Here is a 23,168-nt window from a genome sequence, read left to right as displayed (position 1 = left end):
CTTCAAGGTCAACAACAAACTAGCGGTTTGTCTCAATTATAGGCTCTTTGAACTGCAGGCAGTCCCTTTTTTTCCGGTCTTGGGCCTGCTTGTTTGCTGTGTTGCCCGCCCCTCAATTGAACTGCTTTTGGATGTACTGAAGATGAAAACTTCCCGTGTCCCTTACTGGACAAAAAAGAAAATTGCATTTTTGTACTCGACATGAATTCCTTTACTGGAAGTTCATTGAGGAACAAAAGGTTCCACCCCTCAGTGTTTATGGTCATTCTCCTGGTACTGCTTTGCTACAAAAAAATGAGGCATGCTGCTAGTAGTAGAAGTTTTTCTGGGCTGGCCTACATTTTGTGTCCAATCCTTCTGTAGGCAGCAGTATAACCCAAACGTTGAAGACCTCCTGTGCCCCTCAATGGACTTTAAGAAAAGGACATAATGGTAATGACAAAACTCCGATTTTTTTTTAACATATATAAAAGTGCACATATCTTTTTATTGTAACTTCTTCAGGAACTGCAAAGCAAGCACCATTCTTCTACAAAGTCTGGACACAGTGATGGGAATGGTTGAAACATTTGTTTATTTGGACAGCTCTAATAATAACTTAAGATCCTAAAACTGAGAAGTATGTTTTCTCTACAAAGTTATTATACTGTGTATCTTTTTTCTTCTTCATTTAAGATTGGATTTGCTCTATTCCATTTATATTCAGGAGTTCTTGCACTTAAAGAATGTAAAGGAGTCAGCTCCGGCAACATACTAAAGTGCCATTAGTGAATGAAATGAACCATACATCATAAGATGTTTCAGAATGTTTATGGTCTGTGTCAGGATTACACATTTCTTCTGGTGTTTATAAGCAGGTCACGTTGTAACCCCACATCCTTTGTTATTCTGGATTTCTCTGCAGGGACATCTGTAATTAGCGTAAGTTTGTTGAACACACCACGACCAAAGTATTCCGCAACCACACTGAATCCATCACTGGAACACTTCAGCTATAAAAGAAAAAGAGAAAAATGAGACCACCACCATCTGCCATGTCTAGGGACTAGAAAGGGGACTAGTTTACAGAAAAGCAAGAATACTAAATCAAGTCCTGACCATTCAGTATACTTTCTCACAAAATTAACTTACTGACAGCACTCTGCCACCTCTCCCAGTCCCACTTTGCATACCTTTGCACTGCCCCCGCCAGCCTATGTATATTCCATACATTGTACACCTCACTTCAGCTGAGCATTCAGTATAATGGTCGCAAATGGCAAGCACTCATTGATCAGTAATACACATCACTGCTGCATTCACAGCCCGGAGGGAGACAGCAAGGAGCTGAACTCCCTCCCTCTTCCTCCTGACGCTTTCCCGAGCCAGTCCCGGGCCGCAGATGGGCTAGCGGATCCCGGGATTGAGGGGGAGGCACACACCAGCACATATACACGATCGGCTGGCTATAGAGCCGCCGATTTGGTATATGTTAAACAGCCGGTAACGGCTCTCTGCAGTGCCCGTTTTTTTTCTGCCCGTGCAGAAAAAAAATGCCATCTGGAGACGGCAACCCGCTAATGCAGCAGTGCCGTCCGTCCGTTTTTTTTCAATGGGCGGACGGCAAGTGGTTAAATAAAGATTTCTGCAAATTAATTATGGAAGATGCAAGGAGGGGCTGTTCGGCAACATAACATCATTGATATTATTGATTGTGGTACTATAAAGTGCTTAATAAACACACATGCAAACCAACAGTGGAAATGAGCGTTCATGGTTTTACCTGCAAGATATTCCTAATTCTGTACATGCCATAGTGTGCACAGCATATTAGCACATTATGGCTGCTTACCTGCCAAAATGATCCTCTCTAGTGGTGCACTCCTACCTCACCACTACCTCCATCTAGTTCCAAGTGTTCGGCCACTTGATTGGCCAGGTCTTAATGATGCAACTCCTGCACATGCGGACAGGAGTTACTTCATCTCGGCATGCCGTGTCTGTGCACGGAGCTAGACATGCGCAGCTCAGTGTACAGAAAAAAAAATTGTAGACAGGTAAGAAAGACGCTTTTATAGCAGATTTGCAGTTTCTTCTGCCATAGAAAGCTGCCAGTCAGCACGTTTTTCTTTTTTTACTTTTACTTCCACTTTAAATATTTGGGTGCTCCAGAACAGCAGGTTCTAGGTTACATGTTCCAAGAACACCAGGTTACAGGGAAACTAACCATTTGACCAGTATGGTGCAGCCAATTGAAAGCCTGGGCTACACCCAGTATACCTTTCATATGTTTTCATGTTTAATTCACACATTTTATAGATTGTACAAAGAAAGAAACCTGGTGCTGGAAGTGCTCATAGAGATCTTTCTTCTCCTCCTGGGCTCTGATCATATCAAGGACTTGGCGGTTCTCAGGCAGGCAGGTTGGGCAGTCAGAGTCACTCTCTGCGTAGCTCTCAAAGCAGTGTTGGTGAAAGGAGTGACCGCACAAAAAGTGCACCGACGGAAGTTCTAGAGCACTGCTGCAGATACTACATTTCGTCTTCTGGAAAGTCTTGGGGCTTCATATAAAAGAGAGACAAATTCACATCACTCAGTTCTGAGCAATAACAATGTTACATGAGAAATTAGACAAAGTAATTAATGGTTTAACAAACTGTTGAAGTCTAATTATTTGTCATTAACTTAATTCTATCTCAGATTATTAAACAAAAATGCAGCAAGTATGAAGGACAACCTTCAGGACAATCACACCGGTGATCCACGAAATCTGAAGCACACCTTGTACAAATAACATATTTAAAGAGTATGCATAGACAAAACTTGTCTTTAAGGCATTGGATAGTGTGATGGGGTTTATTAAATGGAGTTAAGCTGAAGCAGTAATTTCCATCAAATACCTTTAATTCACAAAGCAACAAGCGTCATCCCGGTCCACAGCAGCTGGGAGTGACAAAATCCTTGTCGCTTTCGCCTTCATTCACCATAGGGGAGCTCAGCACAAGGATGTTCACTGATCTTCCTTTGCTTTAGATACACTTAAAACACCCTTACAGTAAAATGGTGACCTCTGCCACAGATAGAATAGGGTAGGGATGGAATCCCCTTTCAGGTTTAATTTCTCAGATTGGATGCAGGTATTGTTCAGGTATTTTGAGAGCCAGCGGGGACCAACTAGCAAGATACTGAAGCTTGGCCCAGTGGGAGATTCCTCCATCCACACAGTTTAGCCTAGATGGAGGAATCTGTTGCATTTTTTCCATCTGACCATAGAAAATCTGCAGATAATCTATATATGTGTATGGCCAGCTTTAGTGGGCATCAGGAGTTACCACAACTACTTAGGTAACTGGGTGCCATTTAAAAGGTATAAAGGGGAAAGAATTAAGAGGTAAGGGAATAATTAGGTTGTAGGGATGTTCAGATACCAGTGACGATACTTGGCATTTTCATGAGAACTACCAGGGTTACAGCTGGGACCTGACTCTGGTGCTCCACCGCTGTCCTGAAATCATTAGTCTGCATTGTTTTAGAAAAACTGTCACATGACACTAAACAAAAATGTATCAGTACTTGTATCCGTGAGTACTTGGGCAAGTATCAGTACCTGTACTTGCAAAAATGATATCCATGCATCCCTTATATATGTTAATTTAAAAAATCATACACTAAAACAGGAATGTACAAATCCCAGGAGCTCCGTGTGCTCCTTACAAATAACAGCTGCCTCCTAACGTTTGAATTTTTCTCTAGTCTAGTCCTGGAGCTGGAAAGGTATCTGTACTTGTACTGAGTACGGTACTTGTGGTATCTGAACATCCCTATTAGGTTGTATATAAGGCAAGAGTTTTTGTGAAGGTCAGCTACAGTGCATTCTAACAAATAATACCGAAAATCCTTTGACCCAAAAGGTCTTTGCATTGGTGTTAGGTCAGGTTTTGAACTGAAGATACATTGATCATGACTATAAAAATGGTGCATATTTTGCTACATCTGTGTGATGGTCTATGGTTGTCCTTGAAGCAGTAAACCTCTAATGATCGCCAGAAGTCTGTACCACATATTCTTAGAATGCTACTAAGAGAAAACTATCTTTGTCTTTTCACTAGCGTCTGCTTTATAGTCTGACAGTGGAACTAAATCAATGACTTTTAGCAACTACAGTACCTTTGTTCTAGAATATATTTGGTAACAAGACTCACCCATTTACCTTATTAGCAGGGTTTTGAAGGTATAAGTATAAGCAACTCTGTGAATTGTGGGTTGTTTTGTCCATGAAATACAGCATAACATGTGGAATTGCCACATTCACCTTTCCTTACCTATTACGCAGTTCGTGGATCTCTCGGCGAATGCGAGCGGTCTCCTCCCTGTATTTTTTAACAGTTCTTTCATCATCTTCTGTCTGCTGGCTCAGTTTCTGCATTTTGTTGATTAAGTAGTCCCTAATCACAGACAGAGTGGCTGTGGAATTATGAGCCAGTGTCTGCACCACTGTAACATAAGATCCGGAAAAATACAGTAAGGCACATTTTCACAGAAAACTAGAATCGACTTCAATCCATTGTTGTGCATTATAGAAGAACTCTGCAAAGCAGTATTTGCATGTACACTGATCAGGGTAACTTAACATCTTACACAGAAAGACAGTATGGGTTAACAGTTATATTTCTCTGATGTAATATAAGCAATGCCCCCTCAACATTGGTGGCCAACAGCAATGCCCCCTCAACATTGGTGGCCAACAGCAATGCCCCCTCAACATTGGTGGCCAACAGCAATGCCCCCTCAACATTGGTGGCCAACATCAATGCCCCCTCAACATTGGGGTGGTTAGTGACGTTTGGCCTGGTGGCAGCAGTGTGGCGTTAGTAGTGGCAGAACTTTGTGATGTGCAGTGTCAGTTGTCACAGTCTCTCTGCAGATATCACTACAGGGATGAAGAAGTCATCTCCTCTGTCAGGTTAGAATCACACAAGCATAGTCTTTACAATGTGTAAGAGACTAGTTACTAAAACCAATATATTACTATCTTATTTACCATTTTATTGGCTAATAGTCTTGTCTTCCTATGAAGCTACCTGCAATGGACTAGTACATTTGGGTTTCCTTGTCCTTTATAGAAATTACCAAGAGAAGGCTCCACCCTTTACACTCAGGGTTTTGAAGAAAGCAGGTTGAAGTGGATTTTATGAAGTCGATTTATTTTCGAATGGAGCGATATGTACCAGATTATGTGGCCTTTAGCTGTTTCAATTGAGTCTTAAATACACAACCTTTAAAGTTAGGAGCATAGAGAACGCACCTAGTAGCGGAGGCATGAGATTTTTCCTTTCAATATGTTTCAGCACAGTGGCAATGTGTTCCTTACAATCTTCCTCTTTGCGGGCAAAGTAGCCAAGTGCTTGCTCCCACAGACAGCTCTCTTGCTCCCCGTACTGTTTACAAGCTTCAATCACTTCTTGGTACTGATTGTTTTGCATGTGGTAATGCATAATTTGCTGAAAACTAGGAAAAACAAATGAATGTGATAAAATGCATTACTTACTCTCACTTTCTAAAGGCAGTCGCTGGGCAGATGTACTTACAGTTTGCCTTGCTCATACAGATACAGCACTCCTTTCTGAAAATTGTGCATTTGGCATAGGACAAGAGCTTTATCAAACACATTCTTAAAGTGTCCACTCTTCAGAAGGGTCATGACATCATTTTGAAGTTGCTGCCGTGCCTGTTATGAAATGTATTAGGTTTAATATCAGGTTAGGCACATACAGCCCACCGGTCAAATAATACTAATGAGACTGTGGTGGGAAGATGAAGAAATAAGTTCTTTTGGGATTGTGACTTACGTTCACCCAAAATGATGTTACTGGTGAATTTCTTGGTCTTGGATAGTTCAAACAATGAGATCTCCTCCTCATAATTCCCAACTCTGCTCCCGTTTACCTGGCGGTTTGGGGTTTTCCCACCACCTCTGGGTGTTCCAGCACCTCCTGTTGCATTTTCCACAATACAAAAAAACCCCCCAAAAGAAAGAGTGGGACCCCCTCATAATGCTACAGCGGAGCGGGTATGCAGACACACAACGGAAAGATATATCAACAGAGTCCCTGGGAGAAGAAATGGTCAGGTGGTTTACCTCTGCAGCATCTACCAGAAAAGTTAAACATCAGTTTGGGGTAACCTTTAGCCCTCATTCAGACGGGTAACGGCCGGCCCGCACAGATCCGTGCAGGGCTGTATCGGCAGCTCCCGGGCAGGAAGGACGGGTGCTGCGTGTGATTATACTCAGCAGCTCCTCCTTCTCCATGGGAATATGCTGCCCTACGCTGACCAGGCCCGCACATCCGTGCAGGTGCGGGAGTCCGTACTCGCACTCTGACAGGATGGATCCTGTCTGCGTCCGAGCAGGGACACCCGTACCGGGACGGACGCGCAGGTCGGGTGAGCGTATGGCCGGAGATTCCCATAGAGAAGGATAGGCTGCTGGGTATAATCACACGCAGCACCCGTCCTTCCTGCCCGGGAGCTGCCGATACAGCCCTGCACGCAGCACGGATCGGCCGTTACCCGTCTGAATGAGGGCTAAAGGTTAGTACATTTGTGTTCGTAAATGCTAGTCATATATTCAGTAGACATTTACTGACCATTTAGTAACGAATTGTCTGCAAAGCTTAATAGCTGAACCTTGCTAAATACCTGTCACCAGAACCAGATCTCCCTTGCCTTGCAGTTAAACATCAGCTGGGCAGCTCTAGGCAAAGCATGCACTAATACAAATGTAGGCAGGGCAGATGCTAAGCACACATGGTACTTACTTGAGGCTCTTTCTCATGTGCCCAGTTTTGCAAACGCAACTCCAGCAAAGTATCATATACTCCTTGGGGGGAATCACTCAGTACTTGTATCATATGTTCAAGAAAGTCCTTTAGTTCACAAGGATTGTTGGCAAAAATAGGAATGAATTCTTCAGGATTTGCCTGGATAAAAATGATACCGACCGAGTTAAAATAAAATGTTAAACACATCAGAAGGAACCTTTTGTGGTTGCCATAGACAGTCATTACCTCTAGCTTAGTGCTCTGGAAGTTACCCTATGAATCAATGCCCCCATTCAGTACTCCCACTGGAACTAGTGTGTCTCTATCCATGTTAGTAACCTTTGATCTTGTTATAACCTTTTCTCTTTGTGGCTTAATGAATGTGCCTTGCCACATTCATTTGCATTTTTTTTTTTTAAATTGTGCATCTGTATTGAAAACATTAAATTTGGCTCCTTGGAACCTATTTGTCTCCTTTGGCTTTGAAAATTGCATATTAAAATGCTAACTGACTGCTCTCTTGTCCTTATTCTAATTATTTTGTCCACCCTGTGACTAAACTGAGCCACCACGAGAGGAATGAAGAATGTTAAATACAAACTAAAACATGTATCTGTCAATTATTTCTTCTACGTTTTAACTCCACTGTGTGTGGCTCTTATTCTTACAACTTTTCAAAGCCAAAGGGTCTGCCTTGTACAGCGCATGTTTATTTCTTCATGAAAACTATGTGATCTTGGAATAGGTTACCATTGCTGGAAAAATATACTACTACTGAATGAGAGACAATAGCAATAGCACCTTCTTCTGTGATAGAAACAGTACAGCAAGAACCGTAAAGAAATGTGGGGCTATGATCCTGAATGAATGTTTATAGGATGCTGAAGAGGAATACGGTTTTACCAGAGAATCAGCTGGCTTGTCCAGCACTCAGCTTCTGGTAAACGCTTCCACGGTCTGGGTCAGGATGTGCACCAAAGCCACATAAGCAATGATGACAGTCAGGGCAGCCATCAGGGGGCTACGGCCGATACTCATGTAAGGGGCCCGGGCAGCCCGCCCGGGTCCCTTACATGACTATCGGCCGACGGTGAAGGGCGAGGAGGCGGAGGCCTGTCCCTAGCATCGCAGGGCCCCAGCATTGCCGCTCCAGCGGCTTCGAGACAAGCTGGGGCCCCATCAGCGATGCTGCTCGTCTGATGTCGGACTGGCCGGCGGCAGACGAGACCACGTGTGCAGGTGCTAGGAAGGTAGGAAGGAAAGGAGGGATGCAACCCTGACCAGGCCACCTGAGACCCCTGCAGAGCCCACCATAGACAGTCTCATATGGGCTGTGCAGCATCTATGGTGGGCTCTGCAGGGTCACTCTCAGGTTGGTCCTGTGTTCAGCGCGTCGCTAAGCCCTGCGTCCAGCGTGTCACTAAGCCGGTGTCCAGCGGTGGGGGGGGGCCCGGCCTAAAGCCGTGTAAGGGGCCCCAAAATTTCTGACGGCTGCCCTGATGACAGTACCCGAGGGACTGGAGGTCTGATGGCATTGATTCATAGTTTGATAGGCAACATATGTCATAGCTCAGCGAGACAGATCACATCTGGTTTCGCATGTTGTCACCAAGACCTGGTAAGGCCCAGAGAGACGAGATTAAATGAAAAATTTAAGAGAAGACATGACATACAGTTGGCAAAGCTTTTTCCTCACTATGAACAATGACCTCTTACTCATTCACTTTGTGTGTGGAAATTTCGGCTTGAGCTACTGATACTAGTAAACAGGAGGTAAGAAATAAAAAGGAGCCTAAAGGGCCACTTGCTGGCTGAAAATGAGAACATTTATACGCAATATGTCATATTTATCCAACTTTTAAAAAAATGATTAACTCTTACAGTAATAGGTGAATATGATACCATGGCAACAGTCTTGGAAAATAAACTGCATCATTTAATAAGGATTCCCACAGCACATTCACTTTTAGCAGCTGCCACTCACCTTCTCTCTTCCCTCATTCTGAGCAAAGTTGGTACATAAGTCTTTCAACAGCTGTGTTGTCTCATTGGGCACATGATACATGAGTATCTTTCCGTAGCATTTCATATTGCTTTCTATTTGAGGGAAAGGAAGCCGTCCAATGTATCTCAAAGCTTCTTGAAAATTCTATAAGGTAAGTAACACATATCAGTATTGAAAATACGTATCAGAGATACATTTCTGAGCGCATAACAAAATTCATCTTACTTGACCTTTGGTAATTTAAACATTCTTGTAGTAAAATGGGCTTAGACACAGAGACTGGGTGGCTTAGAACTAGAACTATGAGGTGAGCGATTTTCAAACTGTCACAGGTCGGCTCAATAGATCGGGAAGTGAGCGAATGCATACCGTCGCTCGCTCACAGTCCAATCATCTCCCTGCAGAGAGTGGTGACCGACAGTCACTGCTCCCCGCAGGGATTCCCCCACTCCCCGCTCCAATCCTCCAGCGCTGACTGGAGGAACGGATGGGGGAGGGGCGGGCACAGCTATTTAGGCAGAGCCAGCAGTCATTCACACAGCTGGGTGGATCTCGACAGCATTGTCGGGATCAGTCCCGGCTGCGCAGATCTCGGTATATAGTGAGCCTTGGGAGAATTATGGGATAAAAAGGTTACCTTATAGTTCTCTTTTAAACAAGGGATTAAACCAAGAAGGCCATTTCTGTTACACGGTTAGTCAATAAAGTCAAGGTAAAGTAGAGTCAAATCTGGCAGATTTGGGTATTTTAACACTAAAAAAAAACAAACTTTAAGATCAAGCATACTATGTCAGAAACCTTTTTACAAAAGGCGATAAACTGTATATATGGCCTGTATGACCGGATTCTTTTTCCTGCCCATTTAGACACTGACTGTGCAAGTCAATCCGCACATGTGCAGGTTGTATAAAGATTAGGTGACTCCAGATCTGCTCTGACCATGTAAAAGCATCCTAAAGTTCACCTGCATCCAGCCGAACGACATTAAAGTAATAAATACTCTTAACAAACAGTAAAAGAACTTTAAAACAAGTTCACACAGATCTCTTGGGCTGCTTGTAATGAGAATTCATTAATAAAGATCACAACAGAGACACTAAAATCTGGTTTCAGTCAGTTTCTAACAGAGGAAACATATGCTGTGTGTTTACATTGAAGGGCTAGGAGGCTACCAAGATTCTGGTGCATTAGAAAGTAATAGCTAACATTTCAATGTCTCTGTTGTGCACTTTGACAATTACATTTTCCACAATGCATATAGCTAAAGAGAGTGAGGGCCTGGTTTATGGTGCTTCTACTGCTTGTTCAGAATATGTAAATCCTTTAGTATGCATAGTCTGGGCACAGGTTAATTAAAGCTCAAATAATGAGGCAGAGCATAGTCAGGCATAAAAAGATCACTTACCTTGATATCTTCTAGCTGTATCTTTAAATACCATTCATGATGGGCATGTTTTTCTGCCAAGTACAGGGCATGCGAATGATAACCAGCTTGCCGAAGAACCTTAATAGCTATTTCCACATCAAAATGTACTTCATCCACACTGCCCTTAGGAATGGATAAGCAAAAGTTATGGAGCAACAAAAAATGAAAACAATATCCATTAAAATAAAAAAGCTGAAGTAAGACTCATACAATTGACACAAGTGTAATTAACTGAACAAGACAACCACTTATCCTAAGGAGACTGCATGTTCTGAAAGACTGATTATTGATGTAAAGATCTAATAAGAGCAGAAAAAGCAGCTGTGCTCACTTTAATAAACTCCTCCAGATGAGCGCTGTCCTTTAGCTTTGTGTAGCAGTTCAGTAATAGAGTGGTGTGGTCTGCATTGGCTAGAGATTGCAAATGCAAAGCCTGAAGATACGCTGTCAAATTATGTATCCGCTGGGCATCTAGAAATTTTCGGATCACATAGGAGGGCTCTAATTTTCCAATTGTGCTGTAAAAGAAAAGAAATGGAACAACTGATTGTACAAGGTGCAGAATAATGGATATATAAAAGCAAGAAGAAAAAACAAGGCAAGAAATATCTTCCAAAAAACACAATCTGCAGGGCAGTGCTGCAAACCCAATTCACAATGGCGACAGCCCTGGAGACCAAACTGTCCATAAGCTCTCCCACAAATTTTCCATGAACAACTAAATTAAGGAACATTGGAAACAAAAGCATTACTACTAGTAGGAAACAGAGGTAAACATAAAGGGTCAATTTACCAAAAAGTGGCATTTATGTGGTTCTTATTCTTCTTGGATACTTCCACTGTGAAGTATCTTCTCTCAGAGATTTGCTTAAGGCTCTATATCACACATGAACGGTTTTCTAAAAACGCTAAACATAAAAAACAATGCATTCCAATGTGAATTTTTCACATGAGGGCGGCGTCCGTGTGGTACGAAAACCTGCATCCCGCAAAAAAGTACCATTACAATTTTCTGTGCGGATTCCGCGCGTTCCGACTGCGCATGTTAACGTTTGCGTGTTTTTGCTACCAATATGTGTGAATGGAGCCCAAGTTGTTCCTAACCACCTTTGCATGCCCTAGCAACAAAAAGGTCCAACAGGGTAGAGTTGTATCCCCTCATAATGAATAATAACAGACAAGAAAAGACAAGGCGGCTTGTGATGAGGTGACAGAAGTAAGGTATGAGGTAACAAGGGGTGAGGTCAGGCCAGGTGAGTGATATGATGACAGGTAATGAGGTATGAAGTTAAAGGAAAAGAATTAGGTGGTGAAGATACAGACAGGAAAGAAAGCAACCTGAAATTATAATTCCATGCAGAGTATGAACCCAGAAAGGGCCCTTCACAATGCAATGGGGATGTGGGGGTGTCAGGACTTCAGGCATCAGACAACAAACTGGAAAGAGAATGTATACATTATTTTTTGCCGGGGAGCCCATGACTCCAGTGTTCCAGTAACATCTCCCCACCAGAGTACTTAGCTTGGCACTACCAGGCAACAGACATATAAGGCAGCCCATTAATTTTAAATTGGTAGGTCTTGTTTGTTCTTTTTGTGCATTTGCGTGTTCTGGTGCACTGTAGCCAGGCCCGGCGCTACCGCAAGGCAAGTCAGGCGGCCGCCTGAGGGCGCTGCAGGTTGAGGGCGGAAAAAACAGGGCATTTTGACAAGTACTTGTCAAAATGCCCCGATGTTTGCGCTATGTTTTTTTGTTGGCAGAGGCAGCAAAAATTCACCTTGCCTGTGTAGGCAGGAATCCTAGCACCGGCCCTGACTGTAGCACACTGTTGATGTGTTTTTTGGGGTGCAATTTATAATTACTGGCAGCACGCAAATAGGGTGTGCTGATGTGTGTTATAAGAAGTGTTGTAGTGTGAACAAGCCCGAACACAAAATTGCAAACAAATGTGATTACCTGTACAACTTAGTTTCACCTTATAAAAAAGTGGAAGTGAACTCAAAACCTAAAGATCTGCTAACTTATAAGGGACATCTGGAAATATTAACTGTACCTTTTGTCTTAAACGCTTTGTGAAAAAGTGTACTTCATGTGTTTACAGCTCATAGCTGTATATTAGCAGTGTAAAGTAATCTAAGGTACTGTGCATGTTTGTAACTATCTCACTTGGTGATCTCACTACGGTTCTGCTCAATGTTCTCCTTGCTGGAGAGAAAGCTCTACCTGGAGGACCTGCAGTGCAAGGATCTCCCCTGCTTTTGCTACATTCAGTCTGTGGATCTGTGATTGGTGACTAATTCTTTGTTGCCTTTTTTGAGCACAGCTCCCATAGTTCAGGATTATTTTTAGGATTATAATCTGCAGTTGTGAAGGAAATACTCAAAAAAAAATATATTTTTTTCACATCAATTTGGAAATCTACCAAAACAACATTTTCTACACTACCCAATCCCAAGATTCAAGGCTTGGGCAAGGTCTGAACATGGCGACCATAGTACATTAGACACCCAGAGGCAAAGTCATTCATACACAAAAGGGATTTGCTGCTCTGGCAACTCTTATGAGATGAAGATACACATTCTATATTTACTTAATGGAAAGAAGTTCAAGGAGCAATGTCATTCTTTGTGCAAGTTTTGCAATTACAAATCAATGCAATTTTGTCTTTTATACATTGAGTGAAATTCCAGATTTCTATCAATTCGTTTCCTTACATTCTCTTACCATACCTTGAACAGCTGTGATAGTGCTGAGGAGTTTTCCATTAGGTCTATTCTGACAACATTAAGAGAAGCCTCGGTGCCAAGAGATATAAAAACTAAAGGATGACCAACTCTGGCATGTATCCTATAATAGAATGCATGTTTTGGATGAACGGACATTTCAAACTAGACATACCGGATATATTGTTGGATAGCCCCATCATGATCCCCTTTACTATATAGGTGATCTCCATACTGGCGAAAGATCTCAGACAACCCATCACTGTCCAGGTGCTGACTTTTTGCCAGAGAAATGGCCATTACATACAGGTTTTTCTTAAACAGCATCTGTAGGAGGTACAGGAAACAGAGAAGAATAGACATTTTTCAATTTCCTCCTCATCTCTTTCTTTAATCTTTACATTAGTCTAATGTCCCTTCTTATTCCCCTGTGGTTTCCTTGTTTCCCTTTCTAGTTCCGTTCTATTATGAACGCCAGTATAAGGAAAAAGTAAACAAATACAATATTTACTGTTCATCATCTACTAAGAAACTTATTTTTTATCCCACTATCTCAAATCTATTACAAATTCAAAATCATTGCCATTCATTGTCCTAGGGTAGAGTTCCTTCCTGAGCCTAAGATATCATGTATGTTGACCAGTGATCTGCTCCCATTAGCACTGGCCTTTACCATGAAGGTTATAGCAGCCTGTAGATCAGGGGTAGCAAACCTGCGGCCCTCCAGCTGTGGTAAACTACAAATCCCATGTGGCATTGCATTATTCTCACAGCCACATACATGACTCTCGAAGAGAGATGCATCATGGGATTTGTAGTTTCACCACAGCTGGAGGGCCGGAGGTTTGCTACCCCTGCTGTAGACAGATACATATGCACTTGGTATTGCCACAGTTGCAGTGTTCTGTTTGCAAAAAAAAAAATCTCTATTTTGATTGTGGGCAAGCAGGATAACATGTACAAACTTCTTTCTAACATAATTCCTGTACGTATATTTACAGTTCCAAAATATTACAATAATGGACAATATGCATTGCATGTTACACCATTTATTTCCACATATTTCAATATTTCACAGTCAAATTCAGTAAATATTTTTGTTTTAATACCCTGTACCAGGACAGCACACCTGAGAAATTCCTTCATATGTACTGTTTGTACCCAGCAGGTGGTAAGCTAAGTTAGAACACCATCTTTATGCAGTCTCTTTCTATGGCAGGAGAGATCACATTACACAAACTGCTGAAAGATAGAGAGACATCTTTCCTGAAAACAAGTCAAAGTCTGATTGAGGGCAAAAAAAAAACAGGTTTGCTTTAATCTCCCATCCCCAGCAATATACACATACTGTACCTTTCCTTCACTCCTTGGCCCCACGATTATGCATCAGGAGCCAAAGTAAAAAGCAAGTAATACCAGGTATGGAGGATTATAGGACTCGCTTCATGTCACAGAGTAGGGTCAACCAATAATATCACATGGGGAGCCCTGTGCAAGCTATGACTTTGGCAACTGTAGTTTACACAGTGCTTTCCATCTGTGTCTAGCAACTGAATGTAGTGGCAGTGAAAAAAAAGGAAGGATATAGGTCTGCGGAGTACTATATTAAAGTAAACCAGTTTGCTTTGGCCTACATGGCCCTACAGAACACTCGAAAAACAAGTGTATAAAGGACAATCAATTTATAAAATGCAGGTCTGTATCTGTCAAGCTTGTGTGTTTGTACCTATAGGACAGTCAGAGGGGGCGCACTGCAGGCATCAGCCTGTTACAAGGAAAACCAACAACCTAGCTGGGATTCATACTTTTTCTAAAGAGACTCTAGTATGGGGACAGACATATAAATGGTCCCTGACCCGGCTGTACATGACTAAAAACATTTTCGAGTCAGTTACATACAAGCCAACAGCCATTAAAGCAAGTATGCATCCTATATTAAAAGCTTTATTGTAAAATAATGTACTTGTTTTGTAAATGTTTAAATGGGAAAAAAAAATGAGCAAACCAATATGTCTTTCACTGAAAGAAGTGGAAAAGATGGTTACCTCTAGTTTAGTCTGTGTGTCCTTCTCATGGAAAGCATGCAGGAAGCCATCACGTGTCAGGACGTAAAGAGAGCCCCATTCAGCCAAAACATCCACCACCTCAGTCAGTGTGCAGCTGTATGCAATAAGCTTGTTTCCCAAATCATAAATGGTCAATGTCTGTCTGTCAGGTGCATGGCTATCTCCTGAACGCACAGCAAAGTCTGATCTGCAAGTGAAGCACATGTGTGACTAAACAAAAGTAAAACAAGCAATAGCAACTGTAGCAATAACGTAATAAGTACATCATGAATGAGAGACCGAAAACAAAACTTTATTACACAGAAAGCAAAAGGAAGGAATGTAACTGCTGACCTCTCTTTTGTTACAATGATCAGGTAGCCCCGATACCAATGCACAATCAATTTCTGTCCTTCAAAAGCAAAGCAGGGTCCTCTCTCGTCTGGCTGGTATAAATATATGCATTCGTTACCGGCCACCACAAATTGCATGTCTTGCGATGGGTCAGACAAGGCTGAGCAACGCAGGCCGCAGCCATGAGAATCTAGTTCGATGAATGGGTAATCCTTAAGTGTCAACTCATAGGCCTGAAAGAGTAGAAAAATATAAAACAGGAGAGAGATACAGACGAGAATTCAAGTAGAACTAAACACTCCCAGTGCTCTTCTAGGGCATTCTTAGCAAAACAAGATCTCATATGTTTCTGTTACAAAACGATAGTCTTCCCTTTATAGTGTACATGTATTATTTCCCAGTACAGTGCAGATTGTGTAGACTAGGTGTAAACATTATTAGGATGTGTGCACAGTTTTAGGCCTCAAGCACACTGGCCGGTTATCTATTCAGTTATCTGCTAAGTATAAGTAACCTTTTGCTTCGCAGATCACTTCTTCCTGTGTTTAGTTGTTGGGCTTAGTCGTGTTTACCTGCGTAAAACCAAGCTAAACGGACCCAGGACGCAGAAGTTTCTACTTTGGGTAAACGCTTCTAGACAGAGTGAAACCTAGACACTGCTGAGAGCATTAACATGAGTCCAGGTGCATTTAGAAAGGAGCTCCAAAATGCACCTGGACTGAGGTTTTTTCAACGCCATGTGCATGAGACCTACCTTGTGTGTGCTAGTAAGCTGTGTGCGTCTATACAGACACAACAAGGAAGGTTTTTCCCTGCGTCCCACTCCTCTCTCTTCCCTTCTCCTTGCTAGTAGATGGTCAGCTGCTGGAGTCTGATCTGCCCCTTGTGATCATGTACTGGACAGGAGATTCTGAGAAGCCAAACTGACAAGAGTTGGAGCCTAGCCTTCCTGCCCCTGGGACGACAGCACAAGGAATTAGGGGGGCAGTTGTGGACAAGAATCCACATACAGCATTAATAATATAATATTGTCCCGACACAGAAGGAGTATGCAAACAAGGAGTTAGAGCTGAACATTTCCTTTGCCCAAGCAGGAAAAAGAACCTTACTTTCACTTCCTTGCCTTTCTGTTTACCCGCTGGGAACAAAGGGACTCCCATGCTCTCTGGTGATTGGCCCAGCGCTGTCACACTGGGTTGGGGAACAAGCCTTGAGTGACCTCTGACAAGCTGGTTTTGAGCTTACACAGGGCTTCCTTTCCCTGACGACTAAATACATAAGATACATGTTAATGGGGAAGAGAGAAATCCGAATGAACATTTTACATTGCCCTGGGCAAAGAAAAGATGTACCTAAAGTGCAACTGAAGCCAAAACCTTTTTTTTTTGTAGTGTTGGATAGAGAGGGATTACAGCAGCTGTCAGATTTGTATTGCTGTCACCCTCTCTATTTGTCCTGGTGAGAATTATTACTGAAAGGCAAACAGGAATGGATGCAAAATATTCCACTTGGGACACTAGTTCTGCTGACCCTCTGACCACCAGGGATTTCCTTCTCTTGGGAGTGATTTTCTCTCACTTTCTGCTGTGGGTATCGGGAAATCTCCCCAGTGGGACACAGATGGCAAAAGAGCCAACAGGTTATAACCCTCCCTTACGCTATCCAAAACTAAAACGTTCTGGCTTCAGTTCTACTTTAAAGGGAGGGTTAGTGTTCGGTTCCAGGAAGGGTTGGTGCTAGGTTCATTTGTACAAAGTTCCTTTACTTGCAGGGTTGGGCTTTAATAAAAAAAAAAAATAAAAAAAAAAGGCCCATCAACCACTTGCAGTAATCAATGGCAACATTTCTTATTCTTATAGAATATTCATAAACAATCCAAGAAGATAAACAACAGCAACACATTCCAGGCAGATCCATATTAGCTGTATTGTGTGCTAGGATTAAAAGGAGAACTATGGGGTGAGTGTTTTTCCCCATAGTCGCTCCTAAGGGTAACGGGAGGACATAAACTAGCCTCCTCCCGTGACCCAAAGCTCAGTATACAGTGAGCTACAGCTCGCGGTATAACGAGACAGCCATAGTGAGCGAGCGACGGTATGTGTTCGCTCACTTCCCGATCTATTGAGCCGAAGTGTGACAGTTTCATTGTCACACGTTGGCTCGAACGATGAGGTTGAGTGAAAATCACTCACCACATAGTTCTCCTTTAAGGGCCTTTTTCTAAAATACATAAGCCTGGTTGTCCCGTGCTTTCTTCTGTTTGTGCAGCGATAAAACCTGAATGTATACAGGCAACCACAGGATGGCCAGCTTGAGTCCTTGTCTTAATATCCCTTGAAACTGAATAAACCCCTAAAGCAAAGTGAGAACATATAATCCGTCCTTGACCACAAAACCAAGCCAGATGATCCACCACTGCTGCCAAAATGATGCAGGTCAGATTACATGAAAGGGCAGCAATAATATTCCATACAAGTAAAATTCTGTACCTTCACATACTCTGTTGTTACAACAAATAGATGGGTCGTCTTGCCGGTTTGTCTGAAAGCCATGCCTGTAACAGGGAAGCTCCCTTCCTGCAAAATTTGGGTCTTACTGTGTCTGTCTCGTGTTATGTCACCCTTGGTTAAAACCACACTTCCATCTGCAAAACCTAAAGGCAAGAAGAAGGATGAGAACAAGAAAACACACTGGGGGGAATTTATCAATACTGGAGCAGATTTGCACTGCAACCAATCAGCTTCTCTGTCTCATTTTCAAATCTTACCCGAGCCAACTGAAAAGAGATGCTGATTGGTTGCCATGTGCAACTGCTCCAGATTCTGTCTGCTCCAGTTTTGATAAATCCCCCCCATTGAATGCAGCACAAAAAAAGACACAAAGTAGGATTTGGCTCAGACAGGAAAGGTAAAGAAGTTTTTTTTTTACGTTTAAGCCTTTGCATGACCTAGTGAATTTGGTACTTGTTCAGACTGTCACACAGGAGTCTTTACATGTACTGTAGTTTCACACAAACTGGCCTTTACAATTTACCTGACATTAAATCCCAACTGGAGCCAAATCCATACTTTCCTTGTCCTTTCAGAAAGCACCAAAAACAAGCAGGGACGGTTTCTCAGCCCTGAAACTAACGAATGCTGAAGTTCCTCTTTAGGTGCGTACTCTGTCTTGCTAAATATTTTGGATTTATAACACAGTAAAAAAAATAAAAGCAATACTGTGTGAAGTGCTGCATCCCACATAGTTCATGTCACTTTGGAGATTCCAGCACTGATATTATAACACACTGCAAATAGGTGACAAACGTTCAATGCATGAAAGTAACAGTGTCATGGTATCATCACGGCCAACATGGCTATGATCAGTGTTTATGGCTGTGATGAGTGATTTGCTTGTGGTTTAGGTTTGGTTTCAGTTCACATTTATAGGATTTAGTGATGTGTGTTATTTAACATTCCTGCTTGCTGATTTTGGTACATTTTCAGCAAATACATAAAAAAATTAGAGTAACAAATTAAAAAAGCAGAGATCTGAATTATCCTTAACATTTCATTACAATGTCAATGCCAAGGTTGAGTATATACTGTATAAATAAGCTGAGCTATAGCGGCACCTGTGTGTGCGCGTGCCCGCTAGTGGCTGTGTGCGCCCATAGATACATAGCACTGCAGCAGGCAACGCCCCTCCTCTCCGCCCAACAGGTTGATTGTCAGCAGAAGGAGCCTATGGCTCCTCTGCCCTCAATCTCCTCCACCGCAACCAGGAAGTACGGATGGAGGATTGCTTCGGGGACCCGCAGCGGTGACAAGCAATGCTGACAGGTAAGTGTGTGGGGGGGGGGGCTTACAGGAAGAGAGAAGGATATGAGGCAGCCGACATCCACAGAAGATCTGTGCTTAGTTCTCCAAGATGTGTGGAACCAGCTACCTGCCGAGTTCCTTCAAAAACTGTGCGCAAGTGTACCTAGAAGAATTTATGCTGTTTTGATGCTGGCAAAGGGTGCAGACACCAAACATTGATTTGATTTAAATTTCTCTTCTGTTCATTTACTTTATATTTTGTTCATTGATAAAAAATATTAACCGTTTTATTTCTGAAAGCATTCTCACTTTACAGCACACCTGCATAAAACATTTGCACAGTACTGTGTGTATATGTATATATATATACAGGTGAAACTCGAATAATTAGAATATCTAAAGTTGATGTTTTCATGAACTGTGATGCAGGATACGACGGTGGGTTTATTACCAGGAATGGCTGGGAAAATTCTAGTGCAAAGGGGGTTGCCCCCATCACGTTTTTCTAAGTTCCAGACTTTCACCTGACAAAAAAAAGAATGTTTTTTTCAAACTACAAACAGAAAAAGGAAGCCTGTGCTTTCCACCAAATTAATTTTGTAAAGGCATACAGCAGGGCAAATGAACAGTAGCGGTGGATACAGGCCTCTTCCTAGGATCATCAGTGGGGGGGATCATCTACAGGGGTATAGGGGCTGTGGTCTCAAAGTACCGGCCCACGGGCCAATTGCGGCCCGCAGCCAGCTCAGAAGTCAGGTATGCGGTCACATGGTTTACATGGCTGCATGTAAATGCCTGCACACCTCATGTAATGGTATGTGATATGATTACATTCAGTTAGGAATCAATCACTCTACCTGGACGCAATGATTATGCATCTAGGAAGAGTGTTTTCTAAACGCATGTAATCATATCACATACCATTACATGCGGTATGCCGGCGTTTACATGCAGCCACCCGATCATTAACTTGAATAGGTGACAGTTGTAAACGCCAGATTAGGGATTTCTGCTGCAGGAAAACGCAAGTTTCTGACGCAGGAATCCCTAATCGCACCTACAGATATGAATGGGGCCTTATTGTGAGTGTATATTAGTGTCTGTAGTACCAAACCAGATGTAGTTACATTTTATTTTAAAGTATGAAATTTGGCAAGCGGCCGAGTGAATTGAGTTTGAGACGCCTGCCCTAGAGACTTTGTTGAAGTGTCTTCAATGTTTAAAATCCTCAAATGGTTAAAAGAACTAAAACTTACCAGAGGGTTTGTGCCTTCCTCATCCTCCCCGACAGAGACAAGGATGTTGTGTTGTTTCAGCTGATGAAGATGGGTAACACGAAGTTTGTATGCCTGGAAGGAGGTGAGCTGAAGGGACCGGGACAAGAACCAGATCTGTCCGGTCATATTTAATTTTCAGTTAAAGACATAACCCAAATAGAAGGTACAAATCTCAACTGTTCCACATGGAAACCATCATGATAATGACACGCCTCCTTGTCAACTACATGAGATGAACTCCAGCCAAACACACAGATTACCAACATATGCGAGAGCTGCTTTACCTGTCAAGGATTTGTATTCATGCCCATCCATTCCTACGATTTATACAGCTCTACCACAAAGCAAAGCTCTGTCTGGCAGAGGGGAAGACCTGTCCTGACCTTATCCTTTCCCCACCCTGTGACTGGACAGATAAAGGAGAGGCTGCTCTCTCTGTCACTCTGCTCTCTCCTACCATCAGCAGAGCAGCTAACCCTAACAATGGCTTCAGGACAAGTAGATTGGACTCCCTCTTTAGTCCTTGGACCAGTGGGGTGTTATTTTTAAAATTATTATTATTTCCACACCCCTGTGGAGTAAACACACACGGTGACCACATACAATAAACACACGCACACACACACTGCGATCACAGGAAGTAAACACGCACACACACTGCGATCACAGGAAGTAAACACGCACACACACTGCGATCACAGGAAGTAAACACGCACACACACTGCAATCACAGGAAGTAAACAAGCACACACACACACTGCGATCACAGGAAGTAAACAAGCACACACACACTGCGATCACAGGAAGTAAACAAGCACACACACACTGCGATCACAGGAAGTAAACACGCACACGCTGCGATCACAGGAAGTAAACACGCACACGCTGCGATCACATGCAGTAAACACGCACACGCTGCGATCACATGCAGTAAACACACACTGTGATCACATGCAGTAAACACACTGTGATCACATGCAGTAAACACACTGTGATCACATGCAGTAAACACACACTGTGATCACATGCAGTAAACACACACTGTGATCACATACAGTAAACACACACTGTGATCACATACAGTAAACACACACACACTGTGATCACATACAGTAAACACACACACACACACTGTGATCACATACAGTAAACACACACACACACACTGTGATCACATACAGTAAACACACACACACACACTGTGATCACATACAGTAAACACACACACACACTGTGATCACATACAGTAAACACACACACTGTGATCACATACAGTAAACACACACACTGTGATCACATACAGTAAACACACACACTGTGATCACATACAGTAAACACACATACTGTGATCACATACAGTAAACACACACACACTGTGATCACATACAGTAAACACACACACTGTGATCACATACAGTAAACACACACACACACACACACACTGTGATCACATACAGTAAACACACACACACACACACTGTGATCACATACAGTAAACACACACACTGTGATCACATACAGTAAACACACACACTGTGATCACATACAGTGAACACACCTCAATCACACACTGATGTAACTGAAGACAAGGATTCCAGGGGATTCTGGCGCTCACATACTATATGAGGGAAGTGACTCCGAGTATCACCATTACACTGCACAGCCGGATGACAAGTCACACAATGATAACGACTATGTAAGGATATCCCCAAACACCAGACTGCCCCGGCCGGAGTCGCATACTATCAGTCCAGGCGGCAGGGAAAGCGCCTTTCCGCCATCCCCGGGGAACCGCACCGACTCCTTCTCAAAAAACACGAATTTCCGCCACTGCAGGTACACAGCCATCCTCACTGCTTCCCTTCACACGAATCATGTGATTCGTAATCAAACCACGTGATGCGGCTTGTGTCAAAACGTAACGCAGTCCGCGGATGTCTCGTCACAACGTGTTTTAGATGGCAGAGTTAAGGTCTGCCATCTTTTCTTTGGGCACATTTGCCAGGCTAAGCATTTTATGTTTAAAATAGCCAGGAGTGTAAAATTATTGTACTACTTTGTGTTCAGGAAGGCTTGAGTTAAGCATATGGCTTGGCACATGGTCATGAATTATCTTTTATTGTAAAGGTCAAGGATACGATCATACGAGAGGAATATGTCTGTCATCACAGAGTTTTGTACCTTAACAGGAGTTTTCTGCAACAGTGAGGCTTTTGTGTACATAAAGAGAGTCTAGGGTTGCCACCTGTCCAGGATTCACCCGGAAAGTTCGGATGTTGAATGTTGTGTCCGGGTTTCATGGTAGCTGAAACCCGGACTCAAGATGTCAGACAGACAGGGGCAACCAAAACTAAGATAGGGGCTACTGGCCTAGGGTTGCCACCTGTCTAGGATTCACCCAGACAGTCCGGGTTTCATTTCAGCAGAAACCCGCACACAAGACGTCAGGACAGGGGCTGACTGGCAACTTTTAGCCCAGGGGGCAAGTACCACCCAGAGGCCCATGGTGCAGCAACTTGGCCCCCCTCCCGCTCTGCCTCTCCCCCCGCCTTCTCCCCGCCCGTCTGCCACTTTTGCACATAAAGTGTGAATGTATTTATCGGTTTAGGAAATGTAAAGCACACTGGTAGTGAAGGGATGCTTTGTCAGGGCTGTGCGAGTGCATGACTGCTGCAACCCTGGTAGTTCTGCCACTAACAATACATTACACAACAATGCAGAATACCATCAGCTATAG

The 23,168-nt window shown here is 42.9% G+C and overlaps 1 protein-coding gene across 2 annotated transcripts; it reads right to left on the bottom strand.

Moving 5' to 3' along the window:
• Positions 1–782: 782 nt before the first annotated feature.
• Positions 783–22,331, bottom strand: VPS11 (VPS11, CORVET/HOPS core subunit). Of its 2 annotated transcripts, none has more exons than XM_018566168.1 (16): positions 22,138–22,331; positions 20,411–20,559; positions 19,552–19,678; positions 17,844–18,016; positions 15,355–15,587; positions 15,001–15,208; positions 13,131–13,282; positions 10,563–10,749; positions 10,211–10,354; positions 8,785–8,949; positions 6,798–6,959; positions 5,568–5,707; positions 5,285–5,487; positions 4,302–4,473; positions 2,318–2,540; positions 783–992 (listed from the first exon to the last, which is right to left on the bottom strand). In XM_018566168.1, exons 1-16 carry the CDS (start codon positions 22,277–22,279, stop codon positions 828–830), a joined length of 2,745 nt encoding a protein of 914 aa, XP_018421670.1. In that variant the 5' UTR covers positions 22,280–22,331; the 3' UTR covers positions 783–827. The 2 variants fall into 2 exon arrangements, with proteins under 2 accessions (XP_018421670.1, XP_018421671.1); XM_018566169.1 differs by having other exon boundaries at positions 17,844–18,021; positions 19,557–19,678.
• Positions 22,332–23,168: the final 837 nt, after the last annotated feature.

This window comes from Nanorana parkeri, unplaced genomic scaffold, assembly GCF_000935625.1.
Source record: "Nanorana parkeri isolate BGI_ZX_2015 unplaced genomic scaffold, ASM93562v1 scaffold922, whole genome shotgun sequence".
Lineage (NCBI taxonomy): Eukaryota > Metazoa > Chordata > Amphibia > Anura > Dicroglossidae > Nanorana > Nanorana parkeri.
This window is presented reverse-complemented; position numbering and strand designations above follow the sequence as displayed.